The 27965-nt window shown below is 43.7% G+C and overlaps 1 protein-coding gene across 5 annotated transcripts in view; it reads left to right on the forward strand.

Moving 5' to 3' along the window:
* Nucleotides 1-27965, forward strand: part of p2ry1 (purinergic receptor P2Y1) — a 107736-nt gene that overhangs the window by 37438 nt on the left and 42333 nt on the right. Inside the window, exons 1-2 of one of the 5 annotated variants that reach the window (XM_061878237.1) lie at nt 3243-3511; nt 10313-14302. The exons of 2 other annotated variants lie outside the window; for them this stretch is intronic. In XM_061878237.1, coding sequence (XP_061734221.1) covers nt 10346-11407 — 1062 coding nt within the window. In that variant the 5' untranslated portion in view covers nt 3243-3511; nt 10313-10345 and the 3' untranslated portion in view covers nt 11408-14302. Of the gene's footprint in view, nt 1-3242; nt 3512-10312; nt 14303-27965 lie in introns of those variants that run through there. 2 more of the 5 variants (XM_061878238.1, XR_009802637.1) reach the window with 2 other exon arrangements.

Below are 27965 nucleotides of genomic sequence, written 5' to 3' on the forward strand. Positions count from 1 at the left end.
AAGTTCACCTTCTGGCCCTGCGACCCTTGCAGCCGTGCACCAGTCAGTCTCTGCAACACTCACATTCTGCTGTGTCCTCTGGGAGACACACAGGCAGTGATGAGTGTGGCCAGCACCCCAAGAACCCATGCATGCACATTACCAGAGCACACCACTTCAAATTAAACTTAGTACAGAACCAATATTGCAGTTTATCCCCAATAAAATGATGGCCGTTTATTGCTGTCAATTATGTCGATTAAGCCTTTCATTTACACACGAGACACTACTTTGAACATGACCTTATCTTTCTGCTGCATGCCTGTGTTTTAGTCAGGCAGAGCTAATGGTTGCATCAGGAAGAGGGCGGCCTGCAGTAGAACGATCCTGTCAGGATTGTCTCTGACAGTTTGGCCATCTTTTAGTTGTTCCTCTGCGTTTGTCTTTGTTTCCTGACAGCGTTCTTATTTTGTCCGTTTCCTGTTTGTCTCCCTGAGTGCTGTGTCTCCCCAGCTGTGGTTGATTGGCACCTGGCCACACCTGGTGTCAATCAGCCAGCTACTATTTAAAGCTGCCTTCCCCTCCAGTCAGTGCTGGATTATTGTCACCACTACCTGTCAATGTCATTAATACTTCTACTTCTGTTCACTCTGCTCATGTCGCAGTTCCTTCGTGTCAAAGTAAGTGTTTTTGTTTCTAGTCCACAGTTAGCCTTTGTGCTAGTTTTTGTTCAGAGCTAAGTTTGTTCCCCACCTAGTGCGTGCCTTTTGTTTGTACCCTTTTGTTTGTTGTTGTTTCAGTATAAAATTAAATCATGTTTACCTGCACGTTGCCTGCCGCCTTCTCTGCATCTTGGGGTTCGCCAACAACAACATGTGACGGATGTGATCCACTGCAAACTACAATTTTCAGTGAGCAATTTTGTATTTGTAAAAATAAAAGTTATTTGAACCTCTTTTAAAACGATATTTCTATTTTAATGAAAAAAACAAAGTTAAATGAAAAATGTAAAGTATTAAGGTATACAAAAATTGTCTCATGGCCGCTGCTGGCGTGAACCCAGGATGCAGAGACGGCAGGTGGCGTGCAAGTAACAAGTCATAATAATGCAGTTTCGTAACTCGGAGCTGACCAATGTAAATATGGAGGCGTGTCATCCAGACATTCTCATGTCTCTCCGTCTTCTACTTGTAGAAATCACACATGAATACCTTAAAAACCTCTAAAGGCTTAGTGGCCACATACGTGGACAGCACCTTTTAACTCTTATTTCCAAAATGGCGTGCACTACTGAATTGGGGTCTTATGGCCGCTTATGTGGACACTTATACTGCCATCTGGTGGTGTCACAAGAGTATCACGTACAATGGAATCTGGAAAATAAAAGTGTAAAAACAAGAATTAACACACGTTTGTGTACTTATGGACTAAGTACATCATATCAAAAGATGATTCTTAGTTTTTATTCTAATTAGGGTCCAATAAGCCCAACTAGCAAAGAGAAATAAAAAATAAAAAATGTATAAAAAAACAGCTTGGGCCTTAAAAGGAGAAAGCCATTGCAGCTATTTAGGATACAACACTTCTCAGACGGCAAGAGAACTTTCCAATTTCCAGGTCAATTGTGATTTTATTTAGCGAAAGACTTTGTCTGTTTGTCGAAGAAGAGACAACGAGAATGCGGGCTCCCGTGGATGTGATAAAAAAGGTAGCGTGTGCTTTGTATTACCTGGCCGTCGAGTGAAGACTACGGAAAAGGGGGGATGCTTTTGGACCAGCAAAGCAGACTATCAGTTATTGTCTGCCATGTATGTCACAGACTCAAGGTCTAGGTCCAGAGTATATCAAGTCAGCAAAAAGGAATTGACAATGAAGGTGAAGGTAAAAGAGTGAGGAGCGTCCTGACCAGATATTACATCCCGACATTAATTGTTGTAAAATGTTCTTCATCAAATTGTTTAGGTGTGTAATAAATATGTGATTAATTTATGATGTCTCAGATTCAGATTCCAGTTCATTGAAATAGCACAACACTGGATATTCTTCAGATTAGTTACATTTAACAACTTGCACACAAAGCAACACTGGAGGTGACTATGACCTGCACATTGTCCACGCATGTGTACTAGGTGGCCTGGCGCCGGAAGGTGAGGGGGTCTTAAATGGTGGCATTGTGTGCGTTTGGATAAGGTTAGGTGGGATTTACCCTGGATAACCTTGGCCGGTTTAGTTGAGAAAGGGCCTGAGCATGCGCGCTTTTTGCTTGGTGGTGAGAAATAATTTTTTATCAATCCCACCTGGGTGCTTGGCATTGTCCGGGATCACCGCTGACAGAGATAGATATATACATATATCCATATTAAAAAGTTATTTCTTTTCTTTAGTCATATTTGAAATAGCTAGTGTGCCACCTTTTACTCTTTTTATCTTTTCTTTATCTCATGACCGATGGTAGACTGAAGACTCCCTTTAGTTCAGAATGCAGGAGTAGCAGTACTCCTTTTTCCAATCTCTTTCTGTCTCCAGCTGAGGAAAACCTAAGATATGTGTATTCGCTCTGAAGGGTGAGTGGGGGCTATTGGCATGTTGAAAAAGACAACACTTCCTTAGTGTTTTAAGATCAACTAGGCGATGCGATTGGAATGTGTTGGTTTTTTTTAGGTTGGTCTCTCCAAAGCTTTGGAATAAATTGCAAAATACCTATTCTGTTCTGGGTTATCATTTAAAATCAGCTTATGTGTCATCAAAAGAACTTGGGATTGACCAGCAACTTAAATTCCCTCGGAGGAACATCTGGTCCAAACGCAACACCGCCTACTGTGCTAAACCACGGGTACCCGCAAGCCGAGAGGAAGAGTCAGGTGGCGGAGGGCAAATGGAGTAAAGACGAGATGAACCAGCACAGGTTGGGTCAGCAACAGTGAAGGACTATGCCCAGGTTGGACTATGCCCAGGTAGGACTACGCCCAGGTAGGTCGGCGTGGACTGGACTGACATTGGAGCCGGACTGTGACCTTGAAGGCGCACTCATCCACTCGGACTTTGAGAAGCGCACTGGCAAAAGTGCTAATGACAGACTTTGGACTAGATGAGTGAGATGTGGGGTGTCATTATGGGGGCTCAACCTATAATCCTGCATGCGTGTTGCTAGCAAAGGCTTCAGTAATAGGAGGAGGAAGAGGGCGGGTGTGCGCGCGTCTGGGAAGCCGCTGAGTGGTTTTTGTGGCTTAAGAGCGCCTCCCCTCTCCATTCCGCAAAGAGCTTCCACTCTCTCTCCCTCTCCGGAGCTCATTCAGCCTGCAGCTGTCTCTTTCTGTTGCTCATGTGCCACCGTGCTGGCAACTGGCAACTGGCCGCCTTCCACTTCCACGCAACAATCCCACGGAGCTGACTTCCACTCGCAGCCTGGCAAGGTCGAAAGTGCGCAACTTTTAGAAAGTAGACACCTGACTCGGCCTGGTTTGCTTTTCTTTTTTTTTTTCAATCTCCCAAAAGGGGGACTAGGAATGTGGGCTACAAGTGGATCTAAGCGGTGAGTACTTGCGCAATATGGAAGTCTATGTATGTGACAGCAGTGTCTAAAAAGGGTAAAGCATGCATAAACATGCAATGTTTGAGGGCTACAATGCAGTAAAGACAAATGTAAGAATGCAACCTGTATGTGAAAAAAGTCAGGCTGCCCTTGAGCAAGTCACCATAACACCTTAACGCCCCCTAACCCTTCCTCCCAGGTGCTGGAAAAACCTCTAACTGCTCCACTGCACCACTAATGGTGTATGTGGTGAGATGGAATAATTAAATGCAGAGGTCAAATGCAATTAAGTATGAATGAAACGCCTCAAATGTGTGTGAAGAGCAGCAGAGTTACCAACGGCAGCTTTTTCAATATCAATTGATGGATTCTAGCTTGCATTGGCATTCTTAATTGCTTGTAAGTGGGGATTGTTGTCCGTCTCTGCATCACTCCTGTGACTGACAGGTGATGGTGCAAAGCCCATTTTTTACAGCCTGGTACCGACTGACTAGACCAGACTTGGGCCAATTAAGGCTTTTCAATCCAGCCCGCCGGACATTTACTAATCATTTAATTAGATGTTTAAGATGTAAAGTGTAGCTGCCATTATGATGTGTACTCATCTTTTATAATCACCCCTAGTCTTCAACTATACTAAGTCTTTACATGCTTGGAATCTGCATCATATACATATATACAAACCCCGTTTCCATAAGAGTTGGGAAATTGTGTTAAATGTAAATATAAACAGAATACAATGATTTTCAAATCAGTTTCAAGCCATATTCAGTTGAATATGCTACAAAGACAACATATTTGATGTTCAAACTCATAAACTTTTTTTTTTCTGCAAATTATCATTTACTTTAGAATTTGATGCCAGGAACACGTGACAAAGAAGTTGGGAAAGGTGGCAATAAATACTGATAAAGTTGAGGAATGCTCATCAAACACTTATTTGGAACATCCCACAGGTGTAAAGGCTAATTAGGGAACAGGTGGGTGCCATGATTGGCTATAAAAACAGCTTCCCAAAAAATGCTTCGTCTTTCACAAGAAAGGATGGGGCGAGGTACACCCCTTTGTCCACAACTGCGTGAGCAAATAGTCAAACAGCTTAAGAACAACCTTTCTCAAAGTGCAATTGCAAGAAATTTAGGGATTTCAACATCTACGCTCCATAATATCATCAAAAGGTTCAGAGAATCTGGAGAAATCACTCCACGTAAGCGGCATGGCCGGAAACCAACATTGAATGACCGTGACTTTCCATCCCTCAGACGGCACTGTATCAACAACCCACATCAATCTCTAAAGGATATCACCACATGGGCTCAGGAACACTTCAGAAAACCATTGTCACTAAATACAGTTGGTCGCTACATCTGTAAGTGCAAGTTAAAGCTCTACTATGCAAAGCAAAAGCCATTTATCAACAACATCCAGAGACGCCGCCAGCTTCTCTGGGCCCGAGATCATCTAAGATGGACTGATGCAAAGTGGAAAAGTGTTCTGTGGTCTGACGAGTCCAAATTTCAAATTGATTTTGGAAATATTTGACATCGTGTCATGCGGACCAAAGAGGAAGCGAACCATCCAGACTGTTATCGACGCAAAGTGTAAAAGCCAGCATGTGTGATGGTATGGGGGTGCATTAGTGCCCAAGGCATGGCTAACTTACACATCTGTGAAGGCACCATTAATGCTGAAAGGTACATACAGCTTTTGGAACAACATATGCTGCCATCTAAGGGGCGTCTTTATAATGGACGCCCCTGCTTATTTCAGCAAGACAATGCCAAGCCACATTCAGCACGTGTTACAACAGCGTGGCTTCATAAAAAAAGAGTGCGGGTACTTTCCTGGCCCGCCTGCAGTCCAGACCTGTCTCCCATGGAAAATGTGTGACACATTATGAAGCGTAAAATACGACAGTGGAGACCCCGGACTGTTGAAGGACTGAAGCTCTACATAAAACAAGAATGGGAAAGAATTCCACTTTCAAAGCTTCAACAATTAGTTTCCTCAGTTCCCAAACGTTTATTGAGTGTTGTTAAAAGAAAATGTGATGTAACACAGTGGTGAACATGCCCTTTCTCAACTACTTTGGCACGTGTTGCAGCTAAGTTAATTATTATTTGCAAAGAAAAATTGTTTGAGTTTGAACATCAAATATGTTGTCTTTGTAGCATATTCAACTGAATATGGCTTGAAAAGGATTTGCAAATCATTGTATTCTGTTTATATTTACATCTAACACAATTTCCCAACTCATATGGAAACAGGGTTTGTATGTTGTCAATATTCAGTGTTTTATCCTTCATAGTTAATATTGTAACATTCTTTATTTTCATGTACATTCTGGCTGTCTCATTCAGTAAAAATAATGAAAAATTCCATTCCTTTAAGAGATTATTGCGAGGTTTTGTATAAGTGTTCCTAAAACCAGATATACGGGCCCTCAGACAGAATTTTTTCTCAAAATTTGGCCCCCCGAGTGATAATAGTTGCCCAGGCCGAGACTAAACTCTGTTCCAGGGTTCTGAAAGATGAACCGATACGACTGAGTATTTGGTGTATCGAGTGAGCCACCTGGCTGCGTCTGTGGAGGCCAACTACCTCCGTGGATGACAATCAGCTGTGCATCCTGAGACAAGTGGAGAGAAGAAACAGACCTGGTATCATCAAACTACAAATCAGTTGACAGATGAACGCACTTGCGACGTTAGCTTATTGGAGGAAAAACCCGAATGGATGTAAATACTTGGTGCGGGTGTCGGGCGTTCTAGCAATCAGTGGAGAGTTTATCTTCAAAACAAGGCCAGACATGTATCAGTGTTTTGTGACTCTCAGAAAATACTTTATTGTTGTATTTGCAACAAGCAACAACACAAGAGTAACAACATCAAAGGCACGTCTTCTTCAACTCCTGCTAATTAATGATGCTTGGATCCATACTGAAATATCGATGCCACTGATACCACATCTTCATGCTCCAATATTGATTCTCAAATCGTAATACCGATACTTTTGATACTTGGGTTATTTGAGATAATATACACTATATTGCCAAAAGTATTTGTCCAGCCATCCAAATAATGAGAACCAGGTGTCCTAATCACTTGGCCCGGTGTATCAAATCAAGCACTTAGGCATGGAGACTGTTTCTACAAACATTTGTGAAAGAATGGGCCGCTCTCAGTGATTTCCAGCGTGGAACTGTCACAGGATGCCACCTGTGCAACAAATCCAGTCCTGAAATGTCCTCGCTCCTAAATATTCCAAAGTCAACTTTATTATAAGACAAGTGAAGAGTTTGGGAACAACAGCAACTCAGCCAGCAAGTGCTAGGCCAGGTAAACTGACAGAGAGGTCAGCATAGTGCAAAGACTTTCTGCACAGTCACTTGCTACACAGCTCCAAACTTCCAATTAGCCCACGTACAGTACGCAGAGAGCTTCATGGAATGGGTTTCCATGGCCGAGCAGCTGCATCTAAGCCATACATCAGCAAGTCCAATGCAAAGTGTGGGATGGTGTAAAGGACATCACCACTGGACTCTAGAGAAGTGGAGACACCTTCTCTAGACTGATGAATCACACTTTTCCATCTGGCAATCTGATGGACCAGTCTGGGTTTGGAGGTTGCCAGGAGAACACTACATTTCGGACTGCATTGTGCCAAGTGTGAACTTTGGTGGAGGAGGAATTATGGTGTAGGGTTGTCTTTCAGGAGTTGGGCTTGGCCCCTGAGTTCCAGTGAAAGGAACTTTGAATGCTCCAGGATACCAAAACATTTTGGACAATTCCATGCTCCCAACCTTGTGGCAACAGTTTGGAGCGGGCCCCTTCCTCTTCCAACATGACTGTGCACCAGTGCACAAAGCAAGGTCCATAAAGACATGGATGACAGAGTCCGGTTTGGATGAACTTGACTGGCCTGCACAGAGTCCTGACCTGAACCCCATAGAACACATTTGGGATGAATTAGAACGGAGACTGAGAGCCAGGCCTTCTCGTGTGTGACCTCACCAATGCGCTTTTGGAAGAATGGTGGAAAATACTATAAACACACTCTGCAACCTTGTGGACAGCCTTCTCAGAAGAGTTGAAGCTGTAATAGCTGCAGAAGGTCATATTGAAGCCTATGGGTTAGGAATAGGATGGCACTTCAACTTCATATGTGAGTCAAGGCAGGTGGACAAATACTTTTGTCAATATAGTGTATATGATGAACAGGAACACAGTGTCAAGTGACTAAATCATTGAGATCTTCTCGAGCTAGCAGTCGACAGAGTTTTAGCTACTTCTAAATCACTAATCCTTGTCTCCATGGCGACAAAACAAGTAAGTTTCTTACAAGTATCATTATCACTGCAGGACGAGGAATAGCTAAACATGCTTCACTACACACTGTTAATAGCAAACTAGCACTCCTGAATGTAAACTAACGCCATTGGTGGTTCTACACCTGACATCCACTGTAATGATACCAAGTACAATAGTGTATCTAGTTGATACTACTATAATTAAATCTAAATTTTTTACCGTCACAAAATCTTTTTTCCTGTTTTAAAAATGTTAATTATGTTTATAAAGTCAGTAAATATGTCCCTGGACACATGAGGACTTTGAATATGACCAATGTATGATCCTGTAACTACTTGGTATCACATCCATACCTAAATGTGTGGTATCATCCAAAACTAATGTCAAGTATCAAACAAAAGAATAAGTGATTATTACATTTGAACAGAAGTGTAGATAGAACATGTTAAAAGAGAAAATAAGCAGATATCAACATTAAATAAGTGGATTAATATTCCATTTTTTTACAGCTTGTCCTTTTGATAAAATAACAGGTGTATAAATGACACAATATGTTACTGCAGACTAATTAGGAGTCTTTGTTTGTTTACTTACTACTAAAAGACAAGTTGTCTAGTATGTTCAAGGTTGGGAGCATGGAATTGTCCAAAATGTTTTGGTATCCTGGAGCGTTCAAAGTTCCTTTCACTGGAACTAAGGGTCCAAGCCCAACTCCTGAAAAACAACACCACACCATAATTCCTCCTCCAGCAAATATTCACTGTACAAACATACATATACACATACATGTACATATACATTCACTGTAAAAGCATACATATACACATACATGTACATATACATTCACTGTAAAAGCATACATATACACATACATGTACATATACATACATATACACATACATGTACATATACAAGTTGCACATAATCAGGTTTCATCAAACATATATTAGTGTTGTTGCCCTAGGGTAAATTGGGTGACACATGGCACACTGACAAAGCTTAACCTATTCTTACTATAACTGTCATGATCCACTACTTGGATCATGTCATATTCTGTTTTTTGTTCCTTCTTGGTATCGTGTTCTGTTATGTTGTCTTCCTTAGTTCCTGGTGGCACTTCCTGTTTTGTTCGGTTGTCATGACTACACATTTGTGTCACCTGCCTTGTGTTTTGACGTGCACACCTGCCTCCTAATTTCTGTCTCTATTTAAGTCTGCCCTTTTTGTTCCTTCGGCCTTGCGGTGTAAATTTGCTTTCCCTGCAACAAATGACGTCGCTATCCCGCATTGTGGTAACTCCCATTTTGAACTCGATTAGCTTCCACGCTATTTGTGTGTTTATTTTCCTAGATCACATGCTAGCGTCCTTAGTTCTTTCTAGCTCACATGCTAGTTCTGTTGTTTTTTGTTGTTAGTGCCTTTGTGCAAGTATTTTTGGTTCTTTGTCTGTTTTATGATAAAAATAAATCTTCATTCCTACCTTCACGCTGTGTTTCATTCCGACTGCATCCTCGAGAGAACAAACACACACCACGATGCCAGCTAAGCGTCACAGTACACTGCGAGACCGTAGGAACAAAAAGGGCAGGCTTAAATAGGGACAGAAATTAGGAGGCAGGTGCGCGCGTCAGAACACAAGCCAGGTGACACAAATGTATAGTCATGACAACCGAACAAAACAGGAAGTGCCACCAGGAACTAAGGAAGACAGAACCAAGCCGGAACAAAACCAGAATATGACATGATCCAAGTAGTGGATTATGACAATAACAATCTACAAGGATAATACAGCTGGCTTCTCTTTCTTCCCCTCCATCCTTCTGCTTTCTTTTGTATCTCTAGTTATCATTACACATATGTATTGTTGCATTTGAACAACTGTATTGTTGATAATAGAGGTCAATTATTGTTGTTGTTCATTATCAATAGTGATATTTCTGTTGGTATTTGTATCGCTCCATTTGTAGTGTAATAATGCTCATTGTCATTTCTGTCTTATTTATTTAGCTAACTGTTTCAATTTTACCATCATATTTGTACATATCCTATTTGCTGTTGTTGTTGTGTTGGCTGTTGTTGTTGTTATTGTTGTTGTTGTGTTGGCTGTTGTTGTTGTTATTGTTGTTGTTGTGTTTGCTGTTGTTGTTATTGTTATTGTTGTGTTGGCTGTTGTTGTTGTTGTCTCTGTGTCTAATCTCCTTCTTGTCCCCACAATTTCCCCCTCTGTCTTCCTTTTTTTCTCTTTCCGTCCCCTCCTGCTCCTGCCTTTTCTGCACCAAATGTGAATATAAATACATTTAATAAAGTCAAAAACAAATTTCACATTCTTACACTTTTGGCATGGAAAAAGTTAGTACGCCCCTGGTTTAAAGGGTTCTTCAAACCAGGTCCAGTCCAGACTGCGACACCCAGCACTCCAATTAGGGAACACAACAACAGTTTGCACGTGAAGAAAAAGTCCAACGTCCACTTTGCCTTCCCTGTCCTGCAGTAAAAGGCGGAGCCTGCGGCCGTGACGGACACCATGACCTCCGACCTCAACCTGACCTCCCTGCTGAACGTGAGCGAGCTGCACAACCACTCCCGGGGATGCTCCCTTACCAAGACGGGCTTCCAGTTCTACTACCTGCCCACGGTCTACATCCTGGTCTTCATCACGGGCCTGGTGGGCAACAGCCTGGCCATCTGGATGTTCCTGTGCCACATGCGGCCGTGGAGCGGCATCTCGGTCTACATGTTCAACCTGGCGCTGGCCGACTTCTGCTACGTGCTCTCCCTGCCCTTCCTGGTCTTCTACTACTTCAACAAGACGGACTGGGTGTTCGGCGACGTGCCGTGCCGGCTGCAGCGCTTCATCTTCCACGTCAACCTCTACGGGAGCATCCTGTTCCTCACCTGCATCAGCGTGCACCGCTACAGCGGGGTGGTGCACCCGCTCAAGTCCCTGGGCCGGCTGAAGAAGAAGAACGCGGTGGTCACCAGCGCGCTGGTGTGGGCGCTGGTGGTCCTGGCCATCTCGCCCATACTCTACTACTCGCGGACCGGCTTGAAGCGCAACGCCACCATTTGCTACGACACCACCACGGAGGACGAGCTGCCCGGCTACTTCATCTACAGCATGACGCTGACCGTCTTCGGCTTCTGCGTGCCCTTCATCATCATCTTCTGCTGCTACGGCATGATCGTCAAGGCCCTCGTCTGCAACGACATGAACAACGCGCCCCTGCGCCAGAAGTCCATCCACCTGGTCATCATCGTCCTGGCCGTCTTCGCCGTCTCCTACCTGCCCTTCCACGTCATGAAGAACCTCAACATGCGGGCCAGACTCTACTTCCAGAGCCCGGCCATGTGCGACTTCAACAACCGGGTCTACGCCACCTACCAGGTCACCCGGGGACTGGCCAGCCTGAACAGCTGCGTGGACCCCGTCCTCTACTTCCTGGCCGGCGACACCTTCAGGAGGAAGTTGTCGCGGGCCGCCAAGAAGCCCTCCCGGAAGGGGGACCAGGCGCCGCAGTCCAAGAGCGAGGAGACGGCGCTCAACAGCCTGGCGGAGCACGTGGAGAACGGCGAGCGGCGGATGTGAGACTGCGCCCGAGTCAGCTTTTTACCCTCCGGATCAGGGGTGTCAAACGTGGGTCAGGTTTTACCCGGCCCGTGGGAGGGGTTTGCTAAGTTTAGAGTGTCCGCCCTGAGATGGGCAGGTCGTGAGTTCCAAGACTATAAAAATGGGAGCCATTACCTCCCTGCTTGACACTCAGCATCAAGGCTTGGAATTGGGGGTCAAATCCCCCAAAATGATTACCGGGCGTGGCCACCGCTGCTGCTCACTGCTCCCCTCAGCTCCCAGGGGGCGAGGGTGATGGGTCAAAAGCAGAGGGTAATCTCACCATGATTTGACCCCAACTTAAACAAGTTGAAAAACCATTTAGTGGTCAGTTGTAGGGAATATGTACTGTACTGTACTATCTACTACGGCATGGCATAGTGGGTAGAGCAGCCGTGCCAGAAACCTGAGGGTTGCAGGTTCGCTTCCCACCTATTGACATCCAAATCGCTGCCGTCGTGTCCTTGGGCAGGACACTTCACCCTTTGCCCCCGGTGCCGCTCACACTGGTGAATGAATGGTGAGTGAATGATAGGTGGTGGTCGGAGGGGCCGTAGGCGCAAACTGGCAGCCACACTTCCGTCAGTTTACCCCAGGGCAGCTGTGGCTACAGATGTAGCTTACCACCACCAGGTGTGAATGAATGATGGGTTCCCACTTCTCTGTGAGCGCTTTGAGTATCTAACAATAGAAAAGCGCGATATAAATCTAATCCATTATTATTCATTATTATTATTAAAGTAAAAATCAAAGAAAACACACCTAGTGTGTGTGAGACTATCAGTGGTACTTTAACTTTGACTTTATAAAAATGACCAAGGAATTTTGGAAGGAAATGAACTGTTGTTCTGAATGTGTCCACTAGATGTCGCAATAGCAATTCTTTAGAGTTCCAATGGTTGTCACACACACACACGTCAGGACTTGGACTATGACTTGGATTGTTTCTCCAACGCAAAGGGAAATTGGCACGAGCGAGACGTGAATGTGAGTACATATTTATTTATTACTAACACTAACAAACTACAACAAAAGGCAAACAAATGGCGCGCACAATGGCGGAGAACAAACTTGACTACTGAAAACACAACTAAACAACTGTGACATAACTTAACCAAAAACTTACTTGACGTGAACAGGATGGAATAAACAGCATGGCTAGGCATGAATCGGGTTGAGGGATATGTAAAGTTGCCAGGCTGACTTCCTGGCAACTTCCGGTTTAAAGAATAGCTATGATGATTGAAAACAGGTGCATGACATGGGGATAGGGGCGTGACATGAGGGCAAGGTGAAAATCAATGAGTTGGCATGGTAACAAAGAAAACAAGGAAGTGCAGGTACAGGAAACGAGTGTCCAAAAAATAAAACAAAACCTGATCCCGTGGGCGTGACAACACACACACACTAGGTGTGGTGGAATGTGTCCTCTGCATTTGACCCATTCCCTTGTTCACCCCCTGGGAGATGAGGGGAGCAGTGAGCAGCAGTGTGCTCCGCGCTCAGGAAATAATTTTGGTGATTTTACCCCCAATTCCAACCCTTGACGCCGAAGTACCAATGGGTCCCATTTTGGTGTGACTCGGCCGGGGTTTGAACTCACAACCCCCCGGTCTCAGGGCGGACACTCTGACCACGAGGCCACTGAGCAGGTGCATATGTACAAAATAAAGCACATGATGTCAGTTGAGGAAAATGATCAAACTACATAAATAACATACTGTAATTCATACTTGCCAACCCTCACAATTTTTCCGGGAGACTCCCAAATTTCAGTGCCCCTCCCGAAAATCACCCGGGGCAACCATTTCCCCCAATTTCTCCCGATTTCCACCTGGACAACAATATTGAGGGCGTGCCATGATGGCACTACCTTCAGCATCCTCTACAACCTGTCCTCACGTCCGCTTTCCCTCCATGTGGGCCCACTCACATGTTGCATGCAGCTTCTGCAGACACACCCTAGTGAATGCAACGCATACTTGGTCAACAGTCATACATGTCACACTGAGGGTGGCCCTATAAACAACTTCATTACAAATATGCGCCACACTGTGAAGCCACACCAAACAAGAATGACAAACATCCACACCGTAACACAACATAAACGCAACACAACAGATACCCAGAATCCCTTGTAGCACTAACTCTTCCGGGACGCTACAATATACACCCCTGCTACCGCCAAACCCCGCCAACCTTAACCCCGCCCCCAACACCTCAACCCCGCCCCCATCTCCCAAATTCAGTGGTCTCAAGGTTGGCAAGTATGCTGTAATTTGATTTTGATATTATTATGTTTTGTCTTGATAGACTGAAAATGAACAGCAATGAGTTGACTGATGAACATTATCACATCATTTCATCAGAAAGTATAAATAAGGACAAATAAAGATAGAATACTATTAACTGCAACATGTAAGTGTTAAAAAAACAAACAACAACATTATGATTTGTACATTTTCACAAAGTGCTTCTATTTTTAAACACAATCTGAAGACAACTTCAGATTGTGTTTAAAAATAGATAACTTATTTTGAAGTTATGGTGCCGTGATTTTACCAGTCTGGCCCACTTGGGAGTAGATCCCCCCCCCCCCCATTCTATAAAGAGTTTGACACCCCTGCCGGGGAAACAAGAGTGTTGGATAATGGCAGCATTGTGTGGACCTGAAGACCTTGGACGGTGGGATGAGTGCTTCATTGTGAGCCCCTGATGGACGTGCTAACAGATAAGCTCTTGTGTCGTGTTGCTGTGGACACAACTTGCCCACTTTAGGTATGTCTGCAAGTTGGAAAAAAAAATGGCTTTTATAAAGTCAATAATACTCAGTTTTAACAGTCGGTTCTTATATTTCACTCAAGTGAAGGTTAGGGTTAGTCATGATAGCCATTTCAAAAGTGTGTTGTCCCATGTAAACTCTTTGAAAGTATCTACTAAGCATAGGCGCCAGCGGCCCCCGCGACCCCAAAGGGAATAACCGGTAGAAAATGGATGGATGGATGGATGTTTTGGGGGTCCCTTTTTTTAATAAGCAGCTTTTGCAGTGGGGCTCCAAGGAAGCAATGTTGGACGTATACAGACTTACTGCAACTCAGCATGAGTTGTTCAGTCGATCACATTGCTAGAGCGCTTTGTTCTACTGCAGGGGTGTCAATGTCCAGGCCCACGGGAATTCATTATCTATGTCGTATAGCACGGTGGAGGAGGGGTTAGTGTGTCCGCCTCACAACACCAAGGTCCTGGGTTCCATCCTGCGCTCAGGATCTTTCTGTGTGGAGTTTGTATGTCGCCTCGACGACGGCATCCTCCACAGCAGGGGGCGGCAACCCAAAATGTTGAAAGTGCCATATTGGAACAAAAATACAAAAACAAATCCACTTGGAGCCGCAAAAAATTAAAAGCCATATTAAATACAGATAGTGTGTCATGAGGTACAAATTGAATTAAGAGGACTTAAAGGGAACTAAATGAGCTGAAATATATCTACAAATGAGGCATAATGATGCAATATATACATACAGCTAGCCTAAATAGCATGTTAGCATCTATTAGCTTGCAGTGACCAAATATATCTGATTAGCACTCCACACAAGTCAATAACATCAACAAAACTCACCTTTGTGCATTCATGCACAACATTAAAAGTTTGGTGGACAAAATGAGACAGAAAAAGAAGTGACATAAAACACGTCTTAGAAAGTCGGAGAAAGTCATACATGTAAACAAACTACGGTGAGTTCAAGGACTGCCAAAATTAGTAGGACAAAACGGCGCTCGCCAAATACTCAAAACAGTGGAGCATGTTTAAAACAAACAGTATTCTTTATAGCAATTAGGGAGGTTTGTGTCATGTTTGTCCTCCTGCAGAAACCATTTTAAAACAAAAAAAAAATTTCTTTTTTTCCATCTTTTTTTTCCATTTTTCATACATTTTTGAAAAAGCTCTAGAGAGCCACTAGGGCGGCGCTAAAGCGCATGCGGCTCTAGACCCGCGGGTTACCGACCCCTGCTCCAAAGACATGCACCTGGGGATAGGCCCCTCCCACCTCCAAACACATGCACCTGGGGATAGGCCCCTCCCACCTCCAAACACATGCACCTGGGGATAGGCCCCTCCCACCTCCAAAGACATGCACCTGGGAATATGTTGATTGGCAACTCTAAATGGTCCCTAGTGTGTGAATGTTGTCTATCTGGGATGAGGTGGCGACTTGTCCAGGGTGTACACTGCCTTACGCCAGAGTGGCTCCAACACCCCAAATGATTATTATTGTTATCATTATTATTATTATTAATATTAATACTCCATCAGGGTTGACGCTAGGAATTTTCAAAATCAAGTCATAGAAGTGGGAATGTGTCGGGTGAGATGATTATGGTTTGTTGCCATCCCAATATACACAGCACAGTGGGAGGCAGGGTGCAGGTAAAAAGGTATGCAAGGCTTAAACCAAAAATGAACTAAAGGGAAAATGAAAGGAAAAGCCAATGGCTCTGCGAAACGAAAGTAAAGCTGAACAGGCTACAAAGTCAACAGAAGCAGAATGCTGGACGACAGCAAAAACTTACGGCGTCCACAAAGTACATCCGTGCATGACTTGACAATCAACGATGTCCCACGAAGAAGGATAGCAACAACAGTCAACTTTCAGGGTCCCACTTTTTTGTAAACATTGTTTATTGTTTATTGAGGATCCCTATTAGTCTTCCTGGGGTCCTTTTCAGAAGTTCAAAGTAAAAATAATAATACACAGATCCAGTTACAAAACATGAACACATCCAATTACAAATAAAAGAAAGAAAAAAGGAAAATAAATAGAAAATTCTTAAAAATAAAAGATAAAATAACAGCACACAGATCCAGTTACAATAAAAGAAAGGAGAAAGGGAAAAAGAAAAAGAAAAAAAAGTTCTCAAACTGATAACATGAAAGATGAACTCGGAATGTGTGCTTGGTGGAGGTCATGCCGGCACACCTGAATGAGGTCATGCCGGCACACCTGAATGAGGTCATGCCGGCACACCTGAATGAGGTCATGCCGGCGCACCTGAATGAGGTCATGCCGGCGCACCTGAATGAGGTCATGCCGGCGCACCTGAATGAGGTCATGCCGGCGCACCTGAAAGAGGTCATGCCGGCGCACCTGAATGAGGTCATGCCGGCGCACCTGAATGAGGTCATGCCGGCGCACCTGAATGAGGCCATGCCGGCGCACCTGAATGAGGTCATGCCGGCGCACCTGAATGAGGTCATGCCGGCGCACCTGAATGAGGTCATGCCGGCGCACCTGAATGAGGTCATGCCGGCGCACCTGAATGAGGTCATGCCGGCGCACCTGAATGAGGTCATGCCGGCGCACCTGAAAGAGGTCATGCCGGCGCACCTGAATGAGGTCATGCCGGCGCACCTGAATGAGGTCATGCCGGCGCACCTGAATGAGGCCATGCCGGCGCACCTGAATGAGGCCATGCCGGCGCACCTGAATGAGGCCATGCCGGCGCACCTGAATGAGGTCATGCCGGCGCACCTGAATGAGGTCATGCCGGCGCACCTGAATGAGGCCATGCCGGCGCACCTGAATGAGGTCATGCCGGCGCACCTGAATGAGGCCATGCCGGCGCACCTGAATGAGGCCATGCCGGCGCACCTGAATGAGGCCATGCCGGCGCACCTGAATGAGGCCATGCCGGCGCACCTGAATGAGGCCATGCCGGCGCACCTGAATGAGGCCATGCCGGCGCACCTGAATGAGGTCATGCCGGCGCACCTGAATGAGGTCATGCCGGCGCACCTGAATGAGGTCATGCCGGCGCACCTGAATGAGGTCATGCCGGCGCACCTGAAAGAGGTCATGCCGGCGCACCTGAAAGAGGTCATGCCGGCGAACCTGAATGAGGTCATGCCGGCGCACCTGAATGAGGTCATGCCGGCGCACCTGAATGAGGTCATGCCGGCGCACCTGAATGAGGTCATGCCGGCGCACCTGAATGAGGTCATGCCGGCGCACCTGAATGAGGTCATGCCGGCACACCTGAATGAGGTCATGCCGGCACACCTGAATGAGGTCATGCCGGCACACCTGAATGAGGTCATGCCGGCACACCTGAATGAGGTCATGCCGGCACACCTGAATGAGGCCATGCCGGCACACCTGAATGAGGCCATGCCGGCACACCTGAATGAGGCCATGCCGGCACACCTGAATGAGGCCATGCCGGCACACCTGAATGAGGCCATGCCGGCACACCTGAATGAGGCCATGCCGGCACACCTGAATGAGGTCATGCCGGCACACCTGAATGAGGTCATGCCGGCACACCTGAATGAGGTCATGCCGGCACACCTGAATGAGGCCATGCCGGCACACCTGAATGAGGCCATGCCGGCACACCTGAATGAGGCCATGCCGGCACACCTGAATGAGGCCATGCCGGCACACCTGAATGAGGCCATGCCGGCACACCTGAATGAGGCCATGCCGGCACACCTGAATGAGGCCATGCCGGCACACCTGAATGAGGCCATGCCGGCACACCTGAATGAGGCCATGCCGGCACACCTGAATGAGGCCATGCCGGCACACCTGAATGAGGCCATGCCGGCACACCTGAATGAGGCCATGCCGGCACACCTGAATGAGGCCATGCCGGCACACCTGAATGAGGCCATGCCGGCACACCTGAATGAGGTCATGCCGGCACACCTGAATGAGGTCATGCCGGCACACCTGAATGAGGCCATGCCGGCACACCTGAATGAGGCCATGCCGGCACACCTGAATGAGGCCATGCCGGCACACCTGAATGAGGCCATGCCGGCACACCTGAATGAGGCCATGCCGGCACACCTGAATGAGGCCATGCCGGCACACCTGAATGAGGCCATGCCGGCACACCTGAATGAGGCCATGCCGGCACACCTGAATGAGGCCATGCCGGCACACCTGAATGAGGTCATGCCGGCACACCTGAATGAGGTCATGCCGGCACACCTGAATGAGGTCATGCCGGCACACCTGAATGAGGTCATGCCGGCACACCTGAATGAGGTCATGCCGGCACACCTGAATGAGGTCATGCCGGCACACCTGAATGAGGCCATGCCGGCACACCTGAATGAGGCCATGCCGGCACACCTGAATGAGGCCATGCCGGCACACCTGAATGAGGCCATGCCGGCACACCTGAATGAGGCCATGCCGGCACACCTGAATGAGGCCATGCCGGCACACCTGAATGAGGCCATGCCGGCACACCTGAATGAGGCCATGCCGGCACACCTGAATGAGGCCATGCCGGCACACCTGAATGAGGTCATGCCAGCACACCTGAATGAGGTCATGCCAGCACACCTCCAGTCCACTGCAGTGCTGAACATCATAAACAACAACAAACTGCTGGATAATCTATCAATAACCTTCAGTTTTGAAAACAAATGATACATGAATGCATCATCCTGTTATATCTCACATTCTATATTGTGTTTTGAAAGAAAATAGGTTGTCATAAACGTTACTTCACTCATAAAAAAAACTAAAATAATAGACAAGAAAAGACATGAGTTTGCAAATGTAAAATATTCAGTTCTAAACATTCATTCACTTCCTTCTTTCCTTCATGGATCTAAACTGTACCACTTTTTCTATATTTTTACTGTAATATTTTCAGGATGTGTTTGTTCTATTTTCGGCCAAAGTAAGACAAAGAAAACAATCCGAAGTTGTCTTTATTTAATTTTTTTAATTTTTAATGCCGTGATTTGAAAGAGTTTGACACCCCTGTTGTGAAGACTCAAAGTGCTGAAAATGGTGAAACTTGTCATCTCCCTCCGGGTGGCACTGGGAGCAGGTGAGTAAAGTGTCTTGCTCAAGGGCACAATGACAGTGACTAAGATGGTAAAAGCTCAATCGGTTCCTTAAAAGAGCTCTTAGCTCAAAACACTTGTGTCTGAAATCCATTAAATGGGCGCCAACCCTGCAGCCCAACTTCAGCATTTTAACAGCTGACATGTCTTTTAAGAAGAAAACAAAACACGTTGTAGATAAAAAATGTTAGAATACTAGAGAATGTACTACTGATGATTACTGTACAGTGATAATAATGTACTGTATCTACTGTATCCCCTTGCACGAGTCAGCGGCTTGTTGTTACTTTCAGGGATAAATGCTCACCGTTGAGAGATTATTTTAGTTTCCTGGCTTGTGTTAAACTCTTTCTGCTTCATTTTGGTGCAGACTAGTGAGGAGACACTCAAATTGCTTTGCTAAGTTGGCGACACATTTTATTTTGTAATTTATTACTTTCATTCACTGACTCTTAACCACTTCCTTCCCGTGGTTGGAAAATAAAGTGTCTAAGGCAAGTTATAAAGTAACACTTACAAGTGACACCAGATGATTTGGGATCATTTTACTGGATTCACGGCAGCGTTTTTGGCGCCTTCTAATGGTGAAGATAGTTGGAATTCAAAATGAAACTTAAAGCATTTCAAACACTCTTAAGTTGAGGTACTACTGTATGCTGGAAGTCTGCACAACATAATACTAAAGGGAAGTTGTCACCTTGTATAAATATTAAATAAAAAGAGAATACAACAAATCCTTTTCAACTTATATTCAATTGAATAGACTGCAAAGACAAGATATTTCATCTTCACACTGACAAATGTTCTTATGTTTTTTTTTTGCAAATCATGAACTTAGAATTTAATGGCAGCAACACATTGCAAAAAAGGCATTTTTTCCTTTTAGCATCACTCAGTGCAGGTTTGGGAACTGAGGAGACACATTTTTGAAGTGGAATTCTTTCCCATTCTTGCTTGATGTACAGCTTAAGTTGTTCAACAGTCTCATAATTTAGCCTTAATATTGTCACCAATGTCTGGACTACAGGCAGGCCAGTCTAGTACCCGCACTCTTTTACTATGAAGCCACGCTGTTGTAACACATAATTTGGCATCGTCTTGCTGAAATAAGCAGGGGCGTCCATGATAACGTTACTCCAAAACCTTTCAGCATTAATGGTACCTTCACAGATGTGTAAGTTAGCCATGTCTTGGCCACTAATACACCCCCATACCATCACACATGCTGACTACCACACTTTCACCCTACAACAATCACTAATACACCCCCATACCATCACACATGCTGACTACCACACTTTCACCCTACAACAATCACTAATACACCCCCATACCATCACACATGCTGACTACCACACTTTCACCCTACAACAATCACTAATACACCCCCATACCATCACACATGCTGACTACCACACTTTCACCCTACAACAATCCGGATGGTTACTTTCCTCTTTGTTCCGGAGGACACCACGTCCACAGTTTCCACAAACAATTTGAAATGTGGACTCGTCAGACCACAGAACACTTTTCCACTTTGCATCAGTCCATCTTAGATGAGCTCAGGCCCAGCCAAGCTGGCGGCGTTTCTGGGTGTTGTTGATAAATGGTTTTCGCTTTGCATAGTAGAGTTTTAACTTGCACTTACAGATGTAGCGACCAACTGTAGTTACTGACAGTGGTTTTATGACGTGTTCCTGAGCCCATTTGGTGATATCCTTTACACACTGTTGTCACTTTTTGATGCGGTACAGGCTGAGGGATCCAAGGTCACGGGCATTCAGTGTTGATTTTCAGCTTACCTAAAAAAAAACACTTTCTCTCTGGCACTCACCGAGGGTGGACACTCCCCTTTCCTCTCCCTTATCTCTCCTGCTTGCTTCTTTCTCTTGTCTTGTCTTAACTTTCTTGTTGCCTCTTTTTGCACTGCTCTCCAAATCTGAACATTGTAACTTTTTAACTGGCCTCAACAAAATTGACAAGATCTTGGGTTTGGGGGAAACCTGCTGTCGTGACGAAGCGGTTGTTGCTGGACACACCACGGACTCTTGGGAGAAGGAGGGCCGCATGCCTGGCGACACTTTTCTGTCCAGGACGTGAAGATGTCCACCTATTGGGAACGATGCCAACTGGACATCTGCTGATTGGGGTAAGCGTTGCTCTGGTTTGTAGACAAATTGGAAGTTGCTGGCAGTCTTCAAAGTAGCCCAAAGCTGCCACAAATGATTGGAGGATGCAGGAAGAACTGTGGATTACATCGGACTGTCTACCCCGCAGTTTTGAGGACCAGTCATAGACAATTTAGAGTGAAAAGCTCATTTTATTTTCACTCGCATACAAAACATTTTAACCTGGATTGTTTCCCTGGCTTCGAGACTCTCCCGAAGATCACTGCAGGAAGACACAACAAACTCCTTTTTTGTCTCTCATGGACACACACCTGTTGTTGTGAACTTTGGACTAGCGACGGCAAATACATCAAAGCCGCGGAACAGAGTCACACTATGGGCTTATACACACACATTAACAAAAAAAAAATATACGCCACACATACACCCTCCTGTCCCCCAATCCGACGCCCTCGACGCTAATCCCATAAGGGTGATCGATGGATGGTCAGCGCCTGAGAGCTGCGACCTACCACCATGACCTTGAACTACCTTCCCTCTGTTGCTAGATATCTGGAGATGTATGTTGTAATATGTATATGTGCTTTGCTATGGAGGTTTTTTCTCACTCCGAACTGGGCCCCCTTAGGAGCCCAGTCTGGATTGTATTTTTTTACTCATCCTTCCCCAGCGTTTACCTTTTCCCCATCTTTTACGGGGCACCTTATGGCCACCCATCAGCGTTCTTGTTCTGTAACCCTGCACACTGTTTGTTTGTCTCATCTTGAACGGGTTTGTGCTGAAAACAAAGTTCCGTTGTACTTGTTGCAATGACAATAAAGACCGACCTACCTACCTGCCTGTGCAGTGATTTTTTTCCGCATTCTCTGAACCATGGCACCCACCTGTTCCCAATTAGCCTGTTCACCTGTGGCATGTTCCAAATACGTCTTTGATGCGCATTCTTCGACTTTCTCATTCTTTTTTGCCACTTGTGCCAGCTTTTTTTAAACATATTGCAGGCATCAAGTTCCAAATGGGCTAATATTTGCAAAAAAGAACAGAGTTTGGCAGTGTGAAGATGAAATATCTTGTCTTTGCAGTCTATCCATCCATCCATTTTCTACCGCTTATTCCCTTTCGGGGTCGCGGGGGGCGCTGGCGCCTATCTCAGCTACAATCGGGCGGAAGGCGGGGTACACCCTGGACAAGTCGCCACCTCATCGCAGGGCCAACACAGATAGACAGACAATATTCACACTCACATTCACACACTAGGGACCATTTAGTGTTGCCAATCAACCTATCCCCAGGTGCATGTCTTTGGAAGTGGGAGGAAGCCGGAGTACCTGGAGGGAACCCACGCATTCACGGGGAGAACATGCAAACTCCACACAGAAAGATCCCGAGCCTGGATTTGAACCCAGGACTGCAGGAACTTCGTATTGTGAGGCAGACGCACTAACCCCTCTGCCACCGTGAAGCCCCTTTGCAGTCTATTCAATTGAATATAAGTTGAAAAGGATTTGTTGTATTCTCTTTTTATTTAGCATTGACCCAAGGTGACAACTTCACTGCTTTTGTAGTTTGTAGACACAAGCATTGGTAACACTAGCATTAGTAATATTTTACCAGTAAATTCAAGCTGGGTTGGCATATTTAATAAGCACAAACTAAATAATCTTTGGTAGAGTGCTGCTTTTATTTTTTTAAGCGGTGTAGCGAAGCCGGCCTGAACCTTCAAATGTGACTATTTGAGTGGACGAAACCAGAGACGGTAGATTGTTCTCCCGTGCGGTGGTCACAAACATAGTGTTGGTGCACATATTGCAGTAATATACAGTATTGTAGTGGTGTAGAGCTACACTGTGACTGAACAAAATAATGATATCATATTACAGAACAACAACTGCAATTATTCAAAACTGAGAAATACTACCTTTGTGAACGCATGTTTTTAATGTACAACGGAAGCAGGTGTACTGAGTGCTAGTGACTGTAAATGTAAACGAGCAACGGTACAAAATAAGGTTTTCAAGTTCCCATCAACGTGCGGAGGATTAAAAAAAAGAGATGAAAAAGATTGTAAAAGTGTTTTCTGGAAGCCTCATTAAAAGTTGTTTAGCAGCTGATCGTGTTCCAGACTGGAGTGACGTCATTCACTCACAGGTCACAACATTTTCAATACATCAAGTACATGAGCATCACACTAAAAGGTGTTTTTATTTTATAATTTTTTTTTCATATTTATGGTTGCCTGTAAAACCAAATGTTAGGAGAAGCTCTGAGTATGATGATTTCTAACAGTTAATGTATTGGATCAGTGTACCTTAAAAAAACAAACAAACAAACAAACAAAAGGCCAGTGAGCAAAATGTGAATGCACTGACTTGGACTTGCTGATGTTTTACTGCACTCAGCACACCTTCTTTCTCTCGTCCTCCTTCCGAGCTGGAGCTTTTACGCCACACTGATGTTCCAAACACAAAGAAGAGGACATAATATTACCCACCACAGTATTCTGTGTATGATACCGTGGATGTTGTTTAGAATGACATGTCTAGTATCAAATAATGTCTCTAAAAACTGGACTCTGTATCGCAACCTGGAGAATAAAAAGTGTTTTAAAGAGACATGCCCGAGACTGTGTAAGTGTCTTTTTCTAAATAATTATTATTAAATCAACATAAAAAAACACAAGATACAATTAGTGCACCAACCCATCCCTCCCCCATTTACACTCATTTGATTGATTGATACTCTAATTAGTAGATTGCACAGTACAGTACATATTCCCTACAATTGACCACTAAATGGTAACACCCCAATAAGCTTTTCAACTTGCTTAAGTCGGGGTCCACCTTCATCAATTCATCAATTCAATCAATCAATTCACACAAAAGGGTTGTTTCCTTCTCTTATTAATATTCTGCTTCCTACAATATATATCAATGCAGCCTGCAAGGGATACACTTGTAAATATTAACAATATAACAAAATAAAAGAGAAACAGTTATTAATATGAACAAAATAGAAGGGATGAAGTTATTAATATTAACAATATTTAATGGATAAAGTTATTAATACTAACAGTATATAAAGGATACAGTTATTAATATTAACAATATGTAATGGATAAAGTTATTAATACTAACAGTATATAAAGGATACAGTTATTAATATTAACAAAATAACAATATATAAGGGTAACAGTCGGTGATAGTGTGTGTTTAAGGAAGGTGTCAAATACATTTGTGGAGACTATTACACTCTTGTCTTTCTATTTACTCTTTGCGCTTTTCCTAGTCACGTGACTTTCACAGTCCAATCAGCTGTAGTTATATGCCGGAAGCAGGAAGTGACTGGTATGCTCTTGCTCTTTTTTTTTTTTTTTTTTTTTTTTTTTTTTTAAAGGTTTATTTATAAATTTCAACAATTACAAACAGTAAGTCAAACAACAATATAAAACATTATAAAACATTATGAAAACAGTACAAAACAGCGCCAGGTCCAATTAGTGCTGCTTGTAAGCCGGAAGCAGGAAGTAGCCAGGAGACAGGAAGTGGAGGGAAGATGATTGTATTTCTGCTGGAAAATTGACTTCCGGCGCCGGATTGTTTGTCATCAAGAAGTGTTGGACTGAAGATTGTTTGTCTTCAAGTTGTGTTTGACTCAAGATTGTTTGTCATCAAGAAGTGTTGGACTGAAGATTGTTTGTCTTCAAGTTGTGTTTGACTCAAGATTGTTTGTCATCAAGAAGTGTTGGACTGAAGATTGTTTGTCTTCAAGTTGTGTTTGACTCAAGATTGTTTGTCATCAAGAAGTGTTGGACTGAAGATTGTTTGTCTTCAAGTTGTGTTTGACTCAAGATTGTTTGTCATCAAGAAGTGTTGGACTGAAGATTGTTTGTCTTCAAGTTGTGTTTGACTCAAGATTGTTTGTCATCAAGAAGTGTTGGACTGAAGATTGTTTGTCTTCAAGTTGTGTTTGACTCAAGATTGTTTGTCATCAAGAAGTGTTGGACTGAAGATTGTTTGTCTTCAAGTTGTGTTTGACTCAAGATTGTTTGTCATCAAGAAGTGTTGGACTGAAGATTGTTTGTCTTCAAGTTGTGTTTGACTCAAGATTGTTTGTCATCAAGAAGTGTTGGACTGAAGATTGTTTGTCTTCAAGTTGTGTTTGACTCAAGATTGTTTGTCATCAAGAAGTGTTGGACTGAAGATTGTTTGTCTTCAAGTTGTGTTTGACTCAAGGTTGTTTGTCATCAAGAAGTGTTGGACTGAAGATTGTTTGTCATCAAGAAGTGTTGGACTGAAGATTGTTTGTCATCAAGAAGTGTTGGACTGAAGATTGTTTGTCATCAAGTTGTGTTTGACTCAAGATTGTTTGTCATCAAGAAGTGTTGGACTGAAGATTGTTTGTCATCAAGAAGTGTTGGACTGAAGATTGTTTGTCTTCAAGTTGTGTTGGACTGAAGATTGTTTGTCATCAAGAAGTGTTGGACTGAAGATTGTTTGTCATCAAGAAGTGTTGGACTGAAGATTGTTTGTCTTCAAGTTGTGTTGGACTGAAGATTGTTTGTCTTCAAGAAGTGTTGGACTGAAGATTGTTTGTCATCAAGAAGTGTTGGACTGAAGATTGTTTGTCTTCAAGTTGTGTTTGACTCAAGATTGTTTGTCATCAAGAAGTGTTGGACTGAAGATTGTTTGTCATCAAGAAGTGTTGGACTGAAGATTGTTTGTCTTCAAGTTGTGTTGGACTGAAGATTGTTTGTCATCAAGAAGTGTTGGACTGAAGATTGTTTGTCATCAAGAAGTGTTGGACTGAAGATTGTTTGTCTTCAAGTTGTGTTGGACTGAAGATTGTTTGTCTTCAAGAAGTGTTGGACTGAAGATTGTTTGTCATCAAGAAGTGTTGGACTGAAGATTGTTTGTCTTCAAGTTGTGTTTGACTCAAGATTGTTTGTCATCAAGAAGTGTTGGACTGAAGATTGTTTGTCATCAAGAAGTGTTGGACTGAAGATTGTTTGTCTTCAAGTTGTGTTTGACTCAAGATTGTTTGTCATCAAGAAGTGTTGGACTGAAGATTGTTTGTCATCAAGAAGTGTTGGACTGAAGATTGTTTGTCATCAAGAAGTGTTGGACTGAAGATTGTTTGTCTTCAAGTTGTGTTGGACTGAAGATTGTTTGTCTTCAAGAAGTGTTGGACTGAAGATTGTTTGTCATCAAGAAGTGTTGGACTGAAGATTGTTTGTCTTCAAGTTGTGTTTGACTCAAGATTGTTTGTCATCAAGAAGTGTTGGACTGAAGATTGTTTGTCATCAAGAAGTGTTGGACTGAAGATTGTTTGTCTTCAAGTTTTGTTGGACTGAAGATTGTTTGTCATCAAGAAGTGTTGGACTGAAGATTGTTTGTCATCAAGAAGTGTTGGACTGAAGATTGTTTGTCATCAAGTTGTGTTGGACTGAAGATTGTTTGTCTTCAAGAAGTGTTGGACTGAAGATTGTTTGTCATCAAGAAGTGTTGGACTGAAGATTGTTTGTCTTCAAGTTGTGTTTGACTCAAGATTGTTTGTCATCAAGAAGTGTTGGACTGAAGATTGTTTGTCATCAAGAAGTGTTGGACTGAAGATTGTTTGTCATCAAGTTGTGTTGGACTGAAGATTGTTTGTCTTCAAGTTGTGTTTGACTCAAGATTGTTTGTCATCAAGAAGTGTTGGACTGAAGATTGTTTGTCTTCAAGTTGTGTTTGACTCAAGATTGTTTGTCATCAAGAAGTGTTGGACTGAAGATTGTTTGTCTTCAAGTTGTGTTTGACTCAAGGTTGTTTGTCATCAAGAAGTGTTGGACTGAAGATTGTTTGTCATCAAGAAGTGTTGGACTGAAGATTGTTTGTCTTCAAGTTGTGTTGGACTGAAGATTGTTTGTCTTCAAGTTGTGTTTGACTCAAGATTGTTTGTCATCAAGAAGTGTTGGACTGAAGATTGTTTGTCATCAAGAAGTGTTGGACTGAAGATTGTTTGTCTTCAAGTTGTGTTGGACTGAAGATTGTTTGTCTTTAAGAAGTGTTGGACTGAAGATTGTTTGTCATCAAGAAGTGTTGGACTGAAGATTGTTTGTCTTCAAGTTGTGTTTGACTCAAGATTGTTTGTCATCAAGAAGTGTTGGACTGAAGATTGTTTGTCATCAAGAAGTGTTGGACTGAAGATTGTTTGTCTTCAAGTTGTGTTGGACTGAAGATTGTTTGTCATCAAGAAGTGTTGGACTGAAGATTGTTTGTCATCAAGAAGTGTTGGACTGAAGATTGTTTGTCTTCAAGTTGTGTTGGACTGAAGATTGTTTGTCATCAAGAAGTGTTGGACTGAAGATTGTTTGTCATCAAGAAGTGTTGGACTGAAGATTGTTTGTCATCAAGTTGTGTTGGACTGAAGATTGTTTGTCTTCAAGTTGTGTTTGACTCAAGATTGTTTGTCATCAAGAAGTGTTGGACTGAAGATTGTTTGTCTTCAAGTTGTGTTTGACTCAAGGTTGTTTGTCATCAAGAAGTGTTGGACTGAAGATTGT

The sequence above is a fragment of the Nerophis ophidion genome, linkage group LG18 (assembly GCF_033978795.1).
Source record: "Nerophis ophidion isolate RoL-2023_Sa linkage group LG18, RoL_Noph_v1.0, whole genome shotgun sequence".
NCBI classification, from domain to species: domain Eukaryota; kingdom Metazoa; phylum Chordata; class Actinopteri; order Syngnathiformes; family Syngnathidae; genus Nerophis; species Nerophis ophidion.